This window comes from Lontra canadensis, unplaced genomic scaffold (assembly GCF_010015895.1).
Source record: "Lontra canadensis isolate GAN:19392208 unplaced genomic scaffold, GSC_riverotter_1.0 scaffold91, whole genome shotgun sequence".
NCBI lineage: Eukaryota > Metazoa > Chordata > Mammalia > Carnivora > Mustelidae > Lontra > Lontra canadensis.
The window spans coordinates 3,215,516-3,233,355 of record NW_022631085.1 but is presented as its reverse complement, the minus strand read 5'-3'; the positions used below and the strand labels follow the sequence as shown (position 1 = coordinate 3,233,355).

The window sequence follows — 17,840 nt, the reverse complement described above, 5'->3', positions numbered from 1 at the left end:
AGTTTTCACAGTGGAAGGCACAGAGGGTTGTGTGTAAGCCCCCCTTCTCCCATACATAGTCTCCTTTGTTATCAGTGTCCCCCAGCAGAAGGGATCTTTGTGAGCATTGATGAACCCGTGCTGACGCATTACAATCACCCCGAGCCCATAGTTTGCATTATGGGTCCCATTTGGTGTCCTGAATTTTATTTTATTTATGTATCTTCTTAAAGATATTTTATTTATTTATTAGAGAGCGTGCGTGAGCAGGGGGAGGGACAGAAGGAGAAGCAGACTCCTTGCTGAGCAGGCAGCCTGATGTGGGGCTTGATCCCAGGACCCTGGGATCATGACCTGAGCCGAAGGCAGACACTTCACCGACTGAGCCCCGCAGGCGGCCCGGTATCCTGAGTTTCAGACACGCTTCCCACATGAGCTGCGTGCCATCCCGTGACCTCTTACCAAGTTTTTTTGGGAATCAGGCCAGGGCCTCACCGGCACATACTTGATTTCATCAAACCTAAGACGTCCTCAGTTACGTGAAACAGCATTGTATTACGTGCTGGTAAGAAGGGAAAGTGCCTGTTACAGGACAGTAGGTCATGGGCCTTGGCCTGTGTCCCGTGTCCAGAGGAGGTAGTTAAGAACTTAGGGGTGACGTGGGGGTGATAGAGGGTGGTGGCAGGAGCAGAACCAAAAGTGGCTGTCCTTCCTCCTGTGGTTTTATGGGGTGGGCCTGTTGTTGACCTCTTAGCACTGGCTGACGGGTCAGCCTGCTGTATGGGATCTCTCACAGACCAATTGTCCTTCTGGGAGAAAAACCTTGGACTGGGAGGTCCAGTTGCCAGAACACCTAGGTTATAGATCTTTGGTCAGCCTGGTTGGGGCTGGGAACTCTGTACATTTGTCCTGTTGGCTACTAGGACGCCAGCAGGGGCCCTTGCGATGCTGAGCTGGTGCCCATTCGGGGTAGCCACGGACACGGGAGAGGTTGTCTCAGGGCAGGCAGGTCGAGCCATAAGCCTCTGTGGGCGGGCATCGCGAGATGGGCGGTGTTCTGGGCACGTATGGCTCCTCCTGAACCTGGTCTGAATCTGGTGCCCGTGACCCCGTAGGAGGTTCTCAGGCAGAGGCGGGTCCCTGGGCCCACCCTTCTGGGTGAGCAGGTTACTGCAGATGGCGTGGGAGAGGTTGCCTCTGAGGCTTTGCGGAAGGAGGACCAGGCTTGAACGAGAAGCCCTGTCTGTCACCGTCCTGGCCCTTAACTGATTCATTCAGCAGATCTGAGGTCTCCTGCTGCTGTGCAGTCAGTTCAGGCCGTCTGTGTTCAGACTGTGGGACCAAAGAGGCTCCTTGTTTGGGGCCACCCTACCTTCCAATCAGGAGACAGGACGGAAGTAAAACATAACACGGACAGGGAAAGTTTTGGAGAACATTACATTTTATGAGATTATGGCAAGGAAGTGGGGCAAGTGAGGGGCTGAGGAAACTGATGGAGACGCCGTGGGTGGGGATAGACTCGCACAAGGCGACATTTGAGCAGAAGTTCATATTGAAGGAAGTAGTGACCCGCGTCCATGTGTGTGGGAAGGGCTTTATGGTTAGAGGGAAGAGCTCATGCAAAGGTCCTGAGGTAGAGGTGAGTCTGGCATGCTTATGGAAAAGTAGGGGGAGCAGTGTGGCCTGAGTGAAGTGTGGGAGGGGCAGAATGGAAGGCGGTAAGGGAGGAGAAGCATTTGCAGGGGTCTCATGGGCCGAGCTAGCGTGTTCAGGTTTGATCCTAGGTACAGTGAGAAGTCAGAGGGGGGTTTTGTGCAGGCCAGTGGCATGTCCTGAGTTCTGTTTTTTAACCAGTGGGGCTGCCCTGGGGAAGGTGAGAGAGGGGGCAGGGAGACCAGGGTGGGGCCTGAGGGGCTGTGTCCCTCAGATCCCTTCGTGCCCCAGAGCCCCTGTTTGCTGCTCAGAGGGATTTCTGACAGTTCAGTGCGATAAACATCATGGGTAAACCCTGTCATCGTCCTGGGTAAACCCCAGGCAGGTAATACCATATGAGTGGTGTTGCTTCATCTGGACGCAGCCCCGGACTGGGCGTTCCCATCTTGCCTGGCAGGATGTGGTGAGCCCTGGTTCCTCGGGCTTCAACATGGGCCACCCCTAGAGGCACTGGCCCTCTCAATACCTCAGTCTTCAGGGGTTCTCAGCTTGGGGGTTCACTGCCTTTTCATTCTCTGTCTCTAGAGGCACAAACCAGGTAGACATGGTGGGCGAATGGAAAGTCCTCTCCTCCGCTGGGATTTCTTGGTGTGGCCCCTTGTGGCCAGGCCTCCTCACTTAGCTGGGGAACAGGCTGCAGGTGGGGGGGAGAAGTTACAGAGGGGCCCTGGCAGACCACACGGGGTGATGGATATGTTCACCACCTTGATTTTGCGGACAGTTTCATAGGCCTATGTGTCCATGTAGGTCAAAACTCATCCATTCATACACTCCCAATATGTGCAACCGAGCATACATCACTTACACCTCAATTAAGCTATAGATGTTTTTTAAAAAGCAGAAAACATTCTTAAAGACAGGGTGGCCATTTTTGCTTAATTGTCTCTATTTTGTAAAGGAATGCAGACAGAAAATAACAAAAAAACGACACAAAGCGCCAGCATATGTGTGCTGAGCGGTGGTTCTGAACCTTGCAGACTCACTGTTGCCTTGAATACAAAGATTCTCCAACATCAGTACAGTTACTTTAAGGTAATAGGTCAGTAAAAATAACCCACCCACATAGCTAAAATTTAAAAAATTAACAAAATGCTCTCACTAGACTTCTGAGGAAATCTGAAACGGTTTTGTCATAGGACAGTGTGTATTTCAGTGAGTAGATGCTCAGGCGCGTGTGCACTGGGAGAACAGAATGGAGAGTTGCTGCTTGTCCCAAAGGGGAGGGTTCCTTGTGACAGCTACAGATCCCTCCTGATCTCCGGACCCACCATCAGTCGCCCTCACAGAAGAGGTTTTGCAGAGTCGTGGCCATCACTTGGCTAAATTCTGAATGAAATATAGTCTCCCCTTCTTTTCAATAATAGTTGTATTCCTGGGGGCACCTGGGTGGCTCAGTGGGTTAAGCCTCTGCCTTCGGCCCAGGTCATAGTCTCGGGGTCCTGGGATCGAGCCCCGAGTTGGGCTCTCTGCTCAGCGGGGAGCCTGCTTGCCCCTCTCATTTTGCCTGCCTCTCTGCCTACTTGTGATCTCTCTGTGAAATAGATAGATAAAATCTTAAAAAAAAAAAAAAAAGTTGCATTTCTGAAAAAAATTCAAGGTGTATTTAAACTTAAAACTACAAAATACCCACTACGGATATTATGGATTTATGTCTGAAAATGGAGTTCGATTCCAGACCTGGGTGATTTCGGGCAGGCTTTTCAATCTACGTAGATTCCTGTTGGGCTGTTTTTGGGGGGACTGAGGGTCCTTAGGTCACAGAAAGTCTGGTATCTGGCTCAGTGGTTGATAATCAGAGAATGTGGCATTTGCAAAACAACCCCCTTTGAGAAAAGCTCTGCTTTTGAGGAACAGAAAAAAACAAAAAAAGGAAAGAAAAAGAAAAAGAAAACTTGAAAAAAGGGTAGGGTGGTGGGGGAAGTTTGAGTCATTTGCATTCATAAGCAGCACATTTAAAATCCTGCCAGGGCTACCGAGGGGGTGGGATGGGAGGGGGACCCTTGCCACTCCCACTGTGGTTCCCGAGACTGTCCTTCTGTATATCCTTAGCACTAAGAAGAGTGACAATGTGCCCCAGGGTTGTAAAGTGCATTCTCTGCATTCGTAGGTCAAGTCTGCCCTTCTGTGTTACATTGGATATTTGTTATGGGTCAAAGACCACGATGCTCAGAGGACACCCAGAAATGTAGAAATTTCAGTCACGCTGAGACTTTTTTAAGTTTAAGATTTGGCCTTTCCTAAAGCCTTCATGACAGATGACAGAGTCCTCAGTAGTGCCTTGCTGCTCTTTGGTTGGTTCGAGCCCCTGCGGTCTGCTCCCAGCCCTGTTCAGGTCACCCTGAGGTTCTCACTGGTTCTGAGAAAGGGCTGCCATATCTCATTTCCCGTCCTTAGCTCCAGGCCTTGCTCATCCTGTTCCCTCCGCCTGGAGCATCCTTTCTTTCTCCTGATTCTCCCATCCTGCAGGTCACTGCTGTGAGGTCACCTCCCCTGGAAAGCCCCCATGATAGCACCAGTAAGAGTCTTTTTTTTTTTTTTTAAAGATCTTATTTATTTATTTATTTATTTATTTGACAGAGATCATAAATAGAGAAGCAGGCAGAGAGAGGAGGAAGCAGGCTCCCCGCCGAGCAGAGAGCCCGATGCGGGTCTCGATCCCAGGACCCTGGGATCATGACCCTGAGCCGAAGGCAGAGGCTTTAACCCACTGAGCCACCCAGGCACCCAGAGCCAGTAAGAGTCTTATGAAGTCATGCTTGCTCATCCTTTCCTCTCATGAGGCTCTGTGGTAGTGGGGCTCCAGGTTTGACCCAGAACATGTGTTTAGTTCATTAGTGGACAAGTGACTGATGGGCATCTCTGCCTACACTGGAATCTGATCTACTCAGAAAGGCCCTTTTTCTTCCCAGCCTTCAGCTTACCCACCCCTTTCTGTTCCTTTGCTCTGGATGGTTTTCTCCTGACTCAGACCTTTCCCCTCCAATTTTCCTTTCCCCTCCCAGCCAGAGCTCGAAGATGCCCAGCTTGCTTCCTCTCCGGTCCTTGAGCACTTCCCTCCTTTGTGGGCTTCTTGTTAATGGGATAGTTTTCTTTCTTGATTTGGCCTTAGCTGATCCTTCCCACCGTTCTTGACCTTGACCTTGTCCACCCAGGCATGAGCTTTCCTCCTCTCTGCCTGCCCTGGACCTTCTCCCTGACCCTTTGGCACCTGTCTCTTGGCCACTAGAAACAGCCCTGGGTCACCAGCAGCCCACGCAGGCCCAGGGCTGGGTCTCGTTTAGGAAGTGGTACAGAGAATGAACAGGGGAGCTGAGCCACTCCCTTCCTCTCTGCCTAGCCCTCTTTCTTCCTTGCCAGGGAGGCCTGCATGTGCTAAAAGGAATTATACTAAAAATCCTAGTAGGAAAAGGGCAGCTTTAGGGCAGGTCAGTAAAGGGAGTTGGGAAAGTCTTGCACAGTGACATTGACAGTGTGGTTGGTGGAATAATGCACAAAGATGTCCATGGCCTGATCCCGAGAACCTTACATGGCAAAGGGCCTGATATGATCACTGGGTCCTTGTAAGAGGAGACAGGAAGTCAGGGGGTGAGGGGTGGGGGTGGGGAATGCGCTGCAGCTGTAACTGGCTTTTAACTGGAAGAAGGGGCCACAAGCCTGGGAATGTAGGCGGCTTCCAGAGGTTGGAAGAGACCAGGAAACAGATTAGAAGGAATGTAGCCCTGTGGGCCCCCTTCAGATTTCTGACCCCCAGAACTATGAGATGATAAATTTGTGCTGCTTTAAGCCACTCAGTGTGTGGTAATTTGTTAAAGCACACATAGGAAGTTATACAACTTCACACTGAGTTTAGGTTTTATTCTGGGTGCAGTGGGGAAGCTATGAGTTGAAGTAGGAGGATGTGTTTTTAGGAAGGTCCCACTGGCTGCTGTGCAGGAACTTGGATGTCAGGGAACAAAAGTGGGAGGAAATGAAGGAGCAGGAAGGAGGCCCCAGTGGTGGTCATTTGCATGGATCAGAGGCTATAACCATGAACACTGGATGCATGCCCACACATCTCCTGGGTGGGGACAGACAGGACACATGCCTGATCGACCCAGAGCATGGAGGAGATTCCCGTGTTTCTGGTCCTTTCCTGGGGTGGGAAGTGAGCCAAGGCAGGTTGGAAAGCTGTGCTTGCTAAGAGAGAGTGTCAGGTAGTTTAAATAGTCAAGTGTGTGGCATCAACGTGACAAGGGAGAGCCTTCTGAAACTGAATGCCGTTCAGTACGCTTACACCATGGAAGGATCCCGTAAATTGCAGATACTTGGTTAGCTAAGGATGAAGCATATGTTTTGGCGGCGGAGCCCACGTCGGGCCATTTGAAGATACTGACTTGACTTTAATTTGGAGACCAGAGTTAGGAGGTATGTCTTTGCTGTGTAATAATAATATGTTACCCCAAACCTAGCAGCTGAGAATGACAGCGAACATTTACTATCTCACATGGTTTCTCTGGATCAGGGGTCCAGCCTAGCCGGGTGGTTCTGGGTCAGTGGCTCCTGAAGTCGCACTCGCCCTGTCAGCTGGGGCCGCATCATCCAAAGGCTCGACTGGGACTGTAGGCCCTGCTTTCCGATTGCACACGGCTAGTAAGTCGGTGCTGGCTCTTGGCAGTGTCTCATCAGGGGGCTCCTCCAGTGTCCTCCTCACACGGCAGCTGGCTTTGTCTGGAATGAATGATCCAAGAGAGGGCAAGACAGAAGCCACTGTGTTTTCTGTGACCTAATCTTAGAAGTGCACTCCACTGTTTCTGCTATATCCTCGTCCGAGTGGGAGGGAACTGTGCAGGGCCCTGTGCGAGGGTTCTAGTTTCTCACATTCTTGCAGACACTTGTTATTATCTGGCTTTTTGATGACACCCCTTGTGGGTGTGAAGTAATACCATTCTGTGGTTTTGGTTTATGTTTCCCTGATGACGAATGATGTCAAGCAACGTGTCATGGCCATTTGCATATCTTCTTTGCCCTTTTTAAATTGGGTTTTTTCCCCTTATTCTGTGGTAAGAGTTCTTGACATGGTCTGGTTACAAGGAGATATTTCATTGGCAAATATTTTCTCTCATTCTTTGAGTTGTCTTTTCACTTTCTCGATTGTAACTTTTGATACACGACACTTTTTTTATTTTGACAAAGTCCAGGTGATCATATTTTTTCTTCTATTGCCTGTGGTTTGGGTGTCATTTCAGAATCCACTGCCAGATGCAAGGTCGTGAAGATTTTCACCTTTCCTTATTTATTTAGGAGAGAGAGCGTACATGCATGCATGCAAACTGGGGAGGGGAAGAGGGAAAGAGAATCTCAAGCAAACCCCCAGCTAAGCACGGAGCCTGCTGCTCTGTCACATCTGTAGATCGCTGTGGGCCTTGTACTTTTCAGCGCCCTTCGTGTGTATTAACCCATTAATTTCCACAGCAGCTCTGTGAGCCGGATCCTATGTGTATCCCTGTTGAACAGGTGATGAACCTGGGCTGGTTAGGGAACTTGCCTGAAAGTCACACAGCTGGCTGGCCAGGGCCCCGAGTCTGTGCTCCGAAGCATCGTGCTAAGCTGCCTCTCTGCAGTGACTGGCTTTCTCGGGCCGGTCTCCCCGAGGGGTGGATGTTCTGGGCCTCTCCCCTGGCCAGCCAGCGGAGTCTCCAGAAGAGCCCACAACCGGTCCACACTCCTTGTGTTCCAGGCAGCAGGCGAAGATGTCGTACTCCTCCAAGGATCCCGCCAAGCCAAAAGGGGGCTCGCAGGTGGATGTGAGTGAGGAGGCTGAGGTTTTGATCGTCAAGTCCCCCCAGAAGGAGCGGGAGCCGTCTCTGTTCAAGGTGTTATACAAGACCTTCGGGCCCTACTTCCTCATGAGCTTCTTATTCAAGGCCGTCCATGACCTGATGATGTTTGCCGGCCCAGAGATCTTAAAGTAAGACCCCTTCCCTCTCAGCTGGGCAAGTTTTTGTGTTCCTGACCTTCCACAGGCAGCACTCCTAACCTCTGCCTTGGGGTCACGCGGGGTGCCCCACGGGCTTAATTACAGCCGAGCCTCTCTGTCTTCACCCACTTTGCCCAGTACTTTGCTTTGACACCATCTGAACTCAGGCCATTTTGGTTGCAAGTAACCGAAACCCACTTCCCCTAAAGCCAGAGGAGGAGAGAGGAATGTCTAGGGAAACTGAGAACAAGAAAATGAGCCAGACTGCGTCATACTGCAGCCTGAAAACAGAAAGTCACAAGGAGGTCCCCTCCCTCCTCTCTCTCTTTACCTCTTTTTGTCTCTGGGGGGGGGGGCCACCCGCTCCTCGTCTTTGCCTTCCTACCTTTGCCTAACATACTCTCTGGTCACCTGCAGGTGGCTTTCTGGTGACGAGCCAGAGCAGTCGGTAGGAGAGGCCACCTGCACCTGCTGGGGCAACCTGCACGGCCCCATCGCCCCCGTGGGTTTGTTTTTCTCTGCATAAAATGGCAGGAATAACACCCGCCTCACCTGGCTCAGGGAGAGTCGAAATGCGGACGGGGGAGGACTTGTTCCCTGCGCGTGTGCGTCAGGCTCCGGTCCTTCCGTCCTTGCCCCCTCAGATTGCTCATCAACTTCGTGAACGATCAGGAGGCCCCGGACTGGCAGGGCTACTTCTACACCGTGCTGCTGTTCGTCAGCGCCTGCCTCCAGACCCTCGTGCTGCACCAGTACTTCCACATCTGTTTCGTCAGCGGCATGAGGATCAAGACAGCCGTCATTGGTGCTGTCTACCGGAAGGTGGGCGGGGTCCGCCGGAAGGTGGGCGGGGTCCGCCGGAAGGTGGGCGGGGTCCGCCGGAAGGTGGGCGGGGTCAGCCGGAAGGTGGGCGGGGTCAGCCGGAAGGTGGGTGACATCTCTTAGAAGGCAGGTGAAGGCCGGTCCTCACACCCAGGGGGTCACGTTGACGTCTCCAGGTGTATGTAGCCTCAGAATCTCTGGGGACCTGCTAGGTCACCCCCAAGGCCACCGTGAGGATTTCAAGCCCAGCTTCTAGAGCAGTAGCAGGAGGCCAGCCCACATGACCGCAGCTGGCCACAGTTGCCCATCAGGTGTGAGACCTTATCAAAGCTGATGTGTAGCATGTCCTTGAGGCTTGTGTCAGCCATGCGGAAAGGAGTTTCTTAGGTGGCATTCAACTTGGGAAAATGCACGTTCACGCTGTCACTGCCACTGATACTCCATTTGAGCTTGTTCTGACTCTCCATATGGACTGGGCAGGTGGTCCTTTCCCTGGGCAGTGGAGTGCTTAGGCATTTAGGCAATCCAACTTTAAGGGAATTTCGTGGTTCCTTCAATTTCTTAGCTTCTGGGGCAAAGACACTGCTTGGGCCCGTGGGTAGAGAAGAGACTGCGTAGTCAAGAGAGATGGGCCAGTTCGTTGGTTCTGAGCCCTGTCTGTAAGTTGGACTCGCTTGGAGAACTTCAGCAACTCCCACTGCCCAGGCTGCTCTGCAGACCGACAAAATCAGGATCTCTGAGGGTGGGACCTAGGCATCTTTATTTCTTAAATTCCCCAGGCAGTAGTGTGAAACCATGTTTGAGAATCAGGACAATTTTATCCTTCCAGGGGATGTTTGGAAGATGTCTGGAGATGTCTTTGGTTTTTGGTTGTCCTAACCAGAGATGGAGGTGTCTAGTTAGAGGCCAGGGATGCTGGTGAACACCCTGTAAGGCACAGGCCAGTCCCACAAAGACGTATCCAGCTTCAAATGTCAGTCATGCCAAGACTGGGAAACCCTGACCTTGACCTTGCTCCTTGAGTGTGATCTGCGGACCAGCAGCATCTGCATCATGTGGGAGCATGTTAGAAATGCATCTCCCCAGGCCCGTACCCCAGTCCTTCCAAATCTGAAATGGCACTGTAACAAAGTTCCCCAGTGATGTGTGTGCCCCCTTCAGTGTGTGACACCCTGGTTTAGGTGATCTTGGGGTCCCTTCCATATTACGGAAGTCAGGATGAGGCAGAGACCGTCATTGATAAGAGCTGGGGCTTTGTGATGGGACCTACGAGCTGGGAACGCATATAAGGTAGGAAGGCAGGAGAAAAGAGAGGGGGTTTTCCGTTCCTGAGCTGTGTTCTTCCTCCACGTGGACCTGGACGAAAGGTTTTTGCCTGCTAGACTCACCGTCTTTCTCTCTCCATTGTCCTGCAGGCCTTGGTGATCACCAACTCAGCCAGAAAGTCCTCCACTGTCGGGGAGATTGTCAACCTCATGTCTGTGGACGCCCAGAGGTTCATGGACTTGGCCACGTACATTAACATGATCTGGTCAGCTCCTCTGCAAGTCATCCTTGCTCTCTACCTCCTGTGGCTGGTGTGTGTTTGACGTTATTCCCCTTGTGCAGAGGGAGGGACCACCTCATGTGGGCAGTGGGGGTGAGGGAGTGGGTGTCGGTGATAAGAACCTCTGTCATTCACTGGGGTTTTTTTTCCTTGACATCATTCACACTTTATTTTCTGGTCTGTTGGACAATTTCTGGTGTCATATCTGTTTTCTCGGTTTTTGGATTTATGCTCTTTTTGATGGCATGATACTTGTTTGCATTTGTTTTTTTTAAAGATTTTATTTATTTATTTGACAGAGAGAGATCACAAGTAGGCAGAGAGGCAGGCAGAGAGGGGGACGCAGACTCCCCACTGAGCAGAGAGCCCAATGCGGGGCTCGATCCCAGGACCCTGAGATCATGACCTGAGCGGAAGGCAGAGGCTTAACCCACTGAGCCACCCAGGCGCCCCTGCATTTGTTTTTTTGACAGTACGTAATTAACAGCCTTGTAACGTACACACCATATTTCTCCCACTGTATCCTGCCAAACAGGAACAAAATTTCTTTATTCACTAGCCCTGAATTGTGTTGGTTAAGATTCTCTGAGTTGCAAGAGATAGAAACCCATTTTAAAAGGGATGGTAAGCAGGGCGCCTGGGTGGCTCAGTTGGTTAAGCATCTCCCTTTGGCGCAGGTTGTGGTCTCAGGGTATTGGGATAGAGCCCTGAGTCGGGCATCCTACTCAGCGGGGAGTATCATTCTCCCCCTGCCCCTCCCCTCTGCGTGGGCTCTCTCTCGCTCTCATATGTACATGCTCTCTCTCTTTCAAATCAATAAAATCTTTGAAATAGGCTGGGCTAGTAAAGGGAATTTTGTGGGGGCATGTAACTGCAGGGCACAGGGTATGGTCTTAGGCATGGATGGATCCAGGAGTTCACGCAGCGCTGTGAGGACTCAGGGTCACCCTTTCATCATTTCCTGGCCCTATTTGCCTCTGAGATGACTTCACTCTCAATCGGATTTCCCTTGGTGGCTTCCATACCTTTGGGCTTTTACCATCTTTCCCGAGAGCAGTGTCAGAGAAAAGAGAATATTGCATGCCTCATTTCCTTAGCCAGAGTCCCAGGCACATCCCTGTACCAGTCACTGTGAACCGAGAGGCAGAGTTCTTTGACTGGCCAGCCCAGGTCACATGCCCTCCCACAGTGAGAGTGTGTGATTGACAGCCCCTCCACATGAGGAGGGGAGGTTCCCACAGTGAAAAGTTAACGAGGTGCTCATGGCCTAACACATGCCTTATCCTTTGTCACTCTGAGCCTTTGTATGTGTCTTTCTTTCTGTCAGGAATTCCTTTCTCTCCTTTTTTTTTTTTTTTTTTTAAAGATTTTATTTATTTATTTGACAGAAAGAGAGAGAGATTACAAGTAGGCAGACAGGCTGGCAAAGGAGGCGGGGGGAGCAGGCGCCCCACTGAGCAGAGACCCCGATGCAGGGCTCCATCCCAGGACCCTGGGACCATGACCCGAGCCGAAGGCAGAGGCTTAACCCTCTGAGCCACCCAGGTGCCCCCCTTTTCCTCCTTTGCTAAGGATGAAGTCCTACCCATCTTTAAAGGCGGTGACAACTGCCAGATCCAGATTGCTTTTCTCTCAGGATTAGATGGATTTCTTCCTTTTTTTCTTTTTTTTTGTGGGGGGGGATTTTGTTTATTTATTTGACAAAGAGAGACACAGCGAGAGAGGGAACACAAGCAGGGGGAGTGGGAGAGGGAGAAGCAGGCTCCCACTGAGCAGGGAGCTTGATGCGGGACTCGATCCCAGGACCCTGGGATCATGACCTGAGCCAAAGACCGACGCTTAATGTGTGAGCCACCCAGGCACCCCGGATTTCTTCCTTTTTAAAATCCCAATAATTTAGTAAAGGAGCTCCTCTGATACTACCTTCTAGAATAGTGTTTTGCTGCTTGGTATAGCTGCTCCTCCTCTCCTGATAAGTGTCTTGGTTACTCATGAGCTCAGTGTCTTGGTTTTTTTGTTTGTTTGTTTGTTTGTTTAAGATTTTATGTATTTATTTGGCACACACACACTCATGCATGAGTAGGGGGAGGGGCAGAGAGAGAAGTAGACTCCCTGGGGAGCAGGGAGCCATATGCGGAGCTGGATCCCCAGACTCTGAGATCATGACCTGAGTCAAAGTCAGGATGCTTAACTGACTGAGCCAACCCAGCGCCCCTCAGTGTCTTGCTTGTGCCTTATTTTTTATTTCCTGTGAGTGTAGTCCCAGCAGGGCCCGGTGCCTAATAAGTGTGCAGCAAATTATCCATTGATTTGACTGTAGTTTACATTTTTTTTTTTGGTCTGTTTATACAGCAGAAGATGAGTGATTATAAATTGTTTCTAGAAATGAAACTTAGAAATAAATAGCAGAGTCTAAATGTCTTTTGGGGCCGACATCTTGGGGTATCCACTTCTCCAGAAATTTCAGCCACGGGTGAAATAGTTTTTGGAGCATTTCTTTTAGAATTAGCCTCCAGGGGTGATTTGTGAACCATTAAGAAGATCTTTCTGTTTTAGGTGAGGGTTGCTGAATGTATCATTGACATTTGGGGCCAGAGAGTTTCTTGTTGCGGGGGGGGGGGTGGTTGTCCTATGCACTGCGGGATGTTCAGTGGCGTCCTTGGTCTTTTCACTCTGATACCAATAACACAGTCCCCTGCTACCTTCCCCCCCTGCCAGTTGTGACCCAGATGTCCCTTAGGGGCAATTCTTCCCTGTTTGGGAACCACTGGTTTAGATAGAAAACCAGCTTTTTCTGTTCATCCGTTAAAGATATAGTATAGGATGGGGCACCTGGGTGGCTCAGTGGGTTGGGCCTCTCTGCCTTCAGCTCAGGTCATGATCCCGGGGTCCTGGGATCGAGCCCCACAATGGGCTCTCTGCTCAGCGGGGAGCCTGCTTCCTCCTCTCTCTCTCTCTGCCTGCCTCTCTGCCTACTGTGATCTCTCTCTGTCTGTCAAATAAATAAAAAAGTCTTTAAAAAAAAAAAATATATATATATAGTATAGGAGGAGCGCCTGCAAGGCTCAGTGGGTTAAAGCCTCTGCCTTTGGCTCAGGTCATGATCCCAGAGTCCTGGGATCAAGCCCCGCGTCGGGCTCTCTGCTTATCGGGGAGCCTGCTTCCCTTTCTCTCTGCCTGCTTGTGATCTCTGTCTGTCAAATAAATAAAATCTTAAAAAAAAATACAGTATAGGATAGCGACAGTGGTGTGGGCTCAGGAATGAGACTGTCTGGGCTCAAATCCTGCCTCTTCAATGATTAGGTTTGTGATGTCATTCCCTAAGGTCACTAAACCTCAGTGTGTCTTCATCTGCAAACTGGTGATGGTAATGTTACATTTCATCATAGGGATGTTGGGATGAAGGAATGAATCAGTACAGGTTATGTTCATAGAACGGTGTATGGGGTATGAACACACGGAGTATCTTTTTTTTTTTTTTTTTAAGATTTTGTTTATTTATTTGACAGAGATCACAAGTAGGCAGAGAGGCAGGCAGAGAGAGAGGGGAAGCAGGCTCCCTGCCGAGCAAAGAGCCTGATGCGGGGCTTGATCCCAGGTCCCTGGGATCATGACCTGAGCTGAAGGCAGAGGCTTCAACCCACTGAGCAACCTAGGTGCCCCGAGTATCTTTTAATTATTGTTTGCTGTCAGAGTTTATTCTGAATGCTTTAGATTGTTGGTAGAAATCACTTCATTCTTGAAGGTATGTAATTGGTCACTGGGTGGAGATACTTTGCAGAAACCGTTATGAGCAACAGCAGCATTTTTGGGGAGACTAGGGCCCAGTGCCCCCGTGTGCATTGACTTGGAAGAGACTAGCCCTCCTGGTTTTCCGAATGCTTAAGGGGGAGAAAAAAATCATATTACCCTGTAGTTTCATCATGTGAGTATGTGCACTGGGCCAGTTTCTCAAGCTGTATTCTTTTCAGGTGTTGGAATTAAAAAATGGATATCTGTATCTTATCTTGGCATCTTAACCTCTCAGGGGTAGTTTCCTTATCTGCCACTCGGATAATAGAACAAGTCTACAACCTCTTATCTACATACCCCCAAATCCAAAAGGTGTGGAAGTTTTCCTTAACTCGTGTGGTGCCTTAACCTGACCTGACCTGAGCTGAGGGGACGTGTTTGTGATCTTGATTATTCTCTCAGGCCGATACTATTTTGGTGATGAGAGGTCAGTACCCTTGATGATGGAGTGCTGTGCTAGGGCCCAGGGGTCGTGTAATGCAATATATGGACTCGCTTGGGTCAGCGGTCCCCGAGACCACGCCAGGTTGCTAGTAGCACTTGGGGCTTTCATTTTTACAGCAGGAGAAAGCCAAGGGTGACTACACAGGGGGAGGAATGGGGGGTGCGTGGCAGGAAGCAGGTACAGACTTCGGGATTCCTCTCCCAGTAGCCTCACACAGGATGCACTTAATTGCCTAGCAACAAGTTCCAACAGCGTGGGAAATGTTGTCAGCCAGGGAAAGTTTGATAGAGACCCAACACCCAGGGTTTTTACTGGGGATTGGTTGCACAGGTGTCCTCTGCTTGGCCCATACCAGACTTTTAGACTCTCAGAAGACAAAGGGGGTTTCAGCATAAGCTATAGCATTTGTACAAAGAGTTGAGGCCCAGCGAACTACTCGTACCAGTTCTGAGAATGGTGGGAGCCCTCCCTAAATCCAAGCTCCCAGATGGCAGCCAAGGGCCAAATCTGTAAGCAGGCCTTCAAACACGATAAACCATTATACTGGCTGTGTTAACTCTTTGCTATTCAACGCTTTCTTACCTTTCTAAAGTCCTTTAGAGAAAGCATGAGAGCTGGGGGCCCTCCCAGCTCTCCTTCAAGCAGAAGGAGAGGGAGACAAGCAGACAGCCTGCTGAGCAGGGGAGCCCCACACAGGGCTCGGTCCCAGAACCCCGAGATCATGGCCTGAGCCGAAATCAAGAGTTGGCAGCTCAACTGACTGAGCCACCAGGAGCCCCACCATTCTGAAGTTCTAATTTCCGAAACTCATCTGGCCCTGTCATGTTCTTAAAGGGGTTGTGGGACCCCAAGAGAGGCTCACAAATAAATCTGAATATTCTTATAAGCCTGTCGCTGGGTAAGAGTGACGCAGCTGCCCTGAAGATGATCGGCCAGGTCTGCAGGATCAGCGTGGGGTGGCTCAGCCGGAGAAGCACCCTGTTGAAGACCTCTGTTCTCTTTCTTCCTTAGAACCTGGGCCCGTCCGTCCTGGCTGGGGTGGCTGTGATGATCCTTATGGTTCCTGTCAATGCCGTGATGGCCATGAAGACCAAGACTTACCAGGTAGGGTGTCTGTTGCCACAGGGCTCCAAGTTGGGCTCTTGTCGAGGCCTTTCCATTTGGGTTCTAGCTGAGTTCTTCGCAGGCCCCGGAGGGGTTCTCAGCCCTGCATGCCTGTCCGAGTCCCCTGAGGAGCTTTCCCAAATGCTGATGCCTGGGCTCCATTTCTGGGATTCTGGTTCATTTCATGTGGGTGAGACCCCAAGCATCAATTTTTAAAGCTTCCTGGGTGATTCTGGTGGACTGCCAAGGTTAGGAGCCCCTGAAATAGCTAGACCTAGGCCAGTGACCAGAATCACATGTGTGAGCCTCTGGGAAATTCCTTATTTCCCACAAAATTCAACGATTTACGTGTTTTCTGTGCATTTTCAAGAGTTGAGTAAACATTACTCCCTGACTTTTTTCCCCCCTCTTACCTTATGCTAGGCTCAGTGTTCAACTCTCTTCAGCAGTGTTTTGTATTTTTTAAGTTTTTCAATATGCAAGTGACAGAGCTGTTGCCTTCTCATCATAAAAAAATGTTCCATTGATAGAAAAGTGTATAGATTAAAAGGGAATATTTCCTTCCCTTTCCTCTCCGTGTCAGTGAGCATGTTGAAGCAAACCCTTCTCGAACTTTCCGTGTATTTATAGAGAGCTCTGATTATACAGTTAGGTTTCATGGTGGGCCTGGGTGTGTTTCTTCGTGGTGTCACCACCATGTATGTTTTTATACACATGGCCCATTTCGCAGCCTGGTTTGATCATTTGAGACCACGTCTCAGGGATCTTTCCATCTAATGTGACTTCATTCTCTTGAACTGGCACCACATGGTCCATAACCGAGGGGCCAGAGTTGATGTCTCTGCTCCTCTGTTGGTGGCTGTTTATGATGTGCCTGTGGAACTGCAAATAAGAATGCTTGACTGCGCTGATGATGAGTCCCAGGATGGGGACCTGTTGGAATGAGGCCTCAGCAGGTGCGGGTGGGAGGAGGTTATGCAAGAAAAGGGCCCTGTCACCTTTCGTCCTCTCAGTGCTGTGTAGTAGGCCTCCCTGAGTGGCCCACTTTTGAAACCGCGTCAGTCACAGGCTTTGGCTTTCCTGGACTTAAAAAGCGTCCTCATCCGTGACCAGGGAATGACCAGAGCCCTCAGCGACAGTTCTTAGGAGCACAAAGTGGCTAGATGCATGCCCAGTGCTTAGAAAAGGGCTCGGCATCTGGAAGACGCCCAGTGCTATCTAACGGGCAGTATAGCTCAGTAGAGAAACTAAGGAAACGGAGGTGGGAAGAAAACCCAAAAACCCCAGCATCGTTGTCTCTCTTGTGTTTGGATCAGCGGAGTAGGGTCCCTGCCCGCCTTCCCTGGACACCGCAGGGTTGTTCTTGTTTCTGCTTCTCAGATCTAAGTTTAATAGGTGTCTTAATCAGTGTCCCATTTAACGTGATCCAAAGCAGGTTCTTCCCTCGGTAAAGGAGTCCTTTGTGCCCTCAGGGTCAAAAGGAGGAGGATTCATAGGGATTTCAGGGTTGGCTTTTGCACCCTTCTGAAGGCCCCCTTCTCCCATGGGGCCAGACGGGGTCCCCCGCTGTGGTGTCAACTGCTCTTGTCTCTGAAGGTGGCCCACATGAAGAGCAAAGACAATCGGATTAAGCTGATGAATGAGATTCTCAACGGGATCAAAGTGCTCAAGCTTTACGCCTGGGAACTGGCCTTCAAGGACCAGGTGCTGGCCATCAGGCAGGAGGAGCTGAAGGTGCTCAAGAAATCGGCCTACCTGGCAGCCGTGGGAACCTTCACCTGGGTCTGCACACCTTTCCTGGTGAGTGAAGCCACGCCCACCCTGGCCCACCTCATGGGGGGTTTGGTCGTGTTTTCATGCCCGAACATGTTCAAAAAGGTCAAGGGTTCAGCGAGGCCTGGTCCTACAACTCCTTGGATGAATGGCCACCCGCCCCCTCCCCCACTTCATTGTCTTGGTAGCTGCCAGCCCAGGGGTCCTCAGAAGCAGCCACTTCTAGGAGCTGCTGGTTTATAGGTTCACGATGAGATAAGAAATTTGTGCCAGAATGTCAAGCAGGTCTCTTTGCGTCCTTGTTAGAAAAACATGCGGCAGAACTACGCTGTGCCCTCGGTGTCATAGTCGGGTGACAGCACTGTGTCAGCATTTCCTCCATTGCAGACCAGTCAAGAGCCCAGGATTTGGCAGGTGCCAGACGTGCTCTAAGATGTACTTATTGTCTGTCTGTCCTTCCATGAGAAGGGCAGCTCCGGGAATGGGAAGGCAGGGATTTTGTCTTCTCTGTGCACTGCCGTACCCACTGTGCCTAAAATAGCCCATCGGCAAATACTTGTCATTTGTTGTTAAAAAAAAAATTGAATCCATACAGAAACTCATCAAATGAAAAGTATATTGTCTTCTTTTCCATCTGTTCCCTTTCTCCAGAGTATTTGAGAAACACTGGCAAAAAGCAGGAGTGAGTGAGCTTTTCCTACCAAGGACCA

The 17,840-nt window shown here is 50.4% G+C and overlaps 1 protein-coding gene across 1 annotated transcript in view; it reads left to right on the top strand.

Annotated features, from left to right (window-relative positions):
- ABCC1 (ATP binding cassette subfamily C member 1) overlaps window positions 1–17,840 on the top strand; it is a 127,894-nt gene that overhangs the window by 62,589 nt on the left and 47,465 nt on the right. Inside the window, exons 8-12 of the mRNA XM_032836225.1 lie at window positions 7,409–7,639; window positions 8,293–8,470; window positions 9,886–10,047; window positions 15,265–15,357; window positions 16,954–17,157. Coding sequence (XP_032692116.1) covers window positions 7,409–7,639; window positions 8,293–8,470; window positions 9,886–10,047; window positions 15,265–15,357; window positions 16,954–17,157 — 868 coding nt within the window. The remainder of the gene's footprint in view (window positions 1–7,408; window positions 7,640–8,292; window positions 8,471–9,885; window positions 10,048–15,264; window positions 15,358–16,953; window positions 17,158–17,840) is intronic.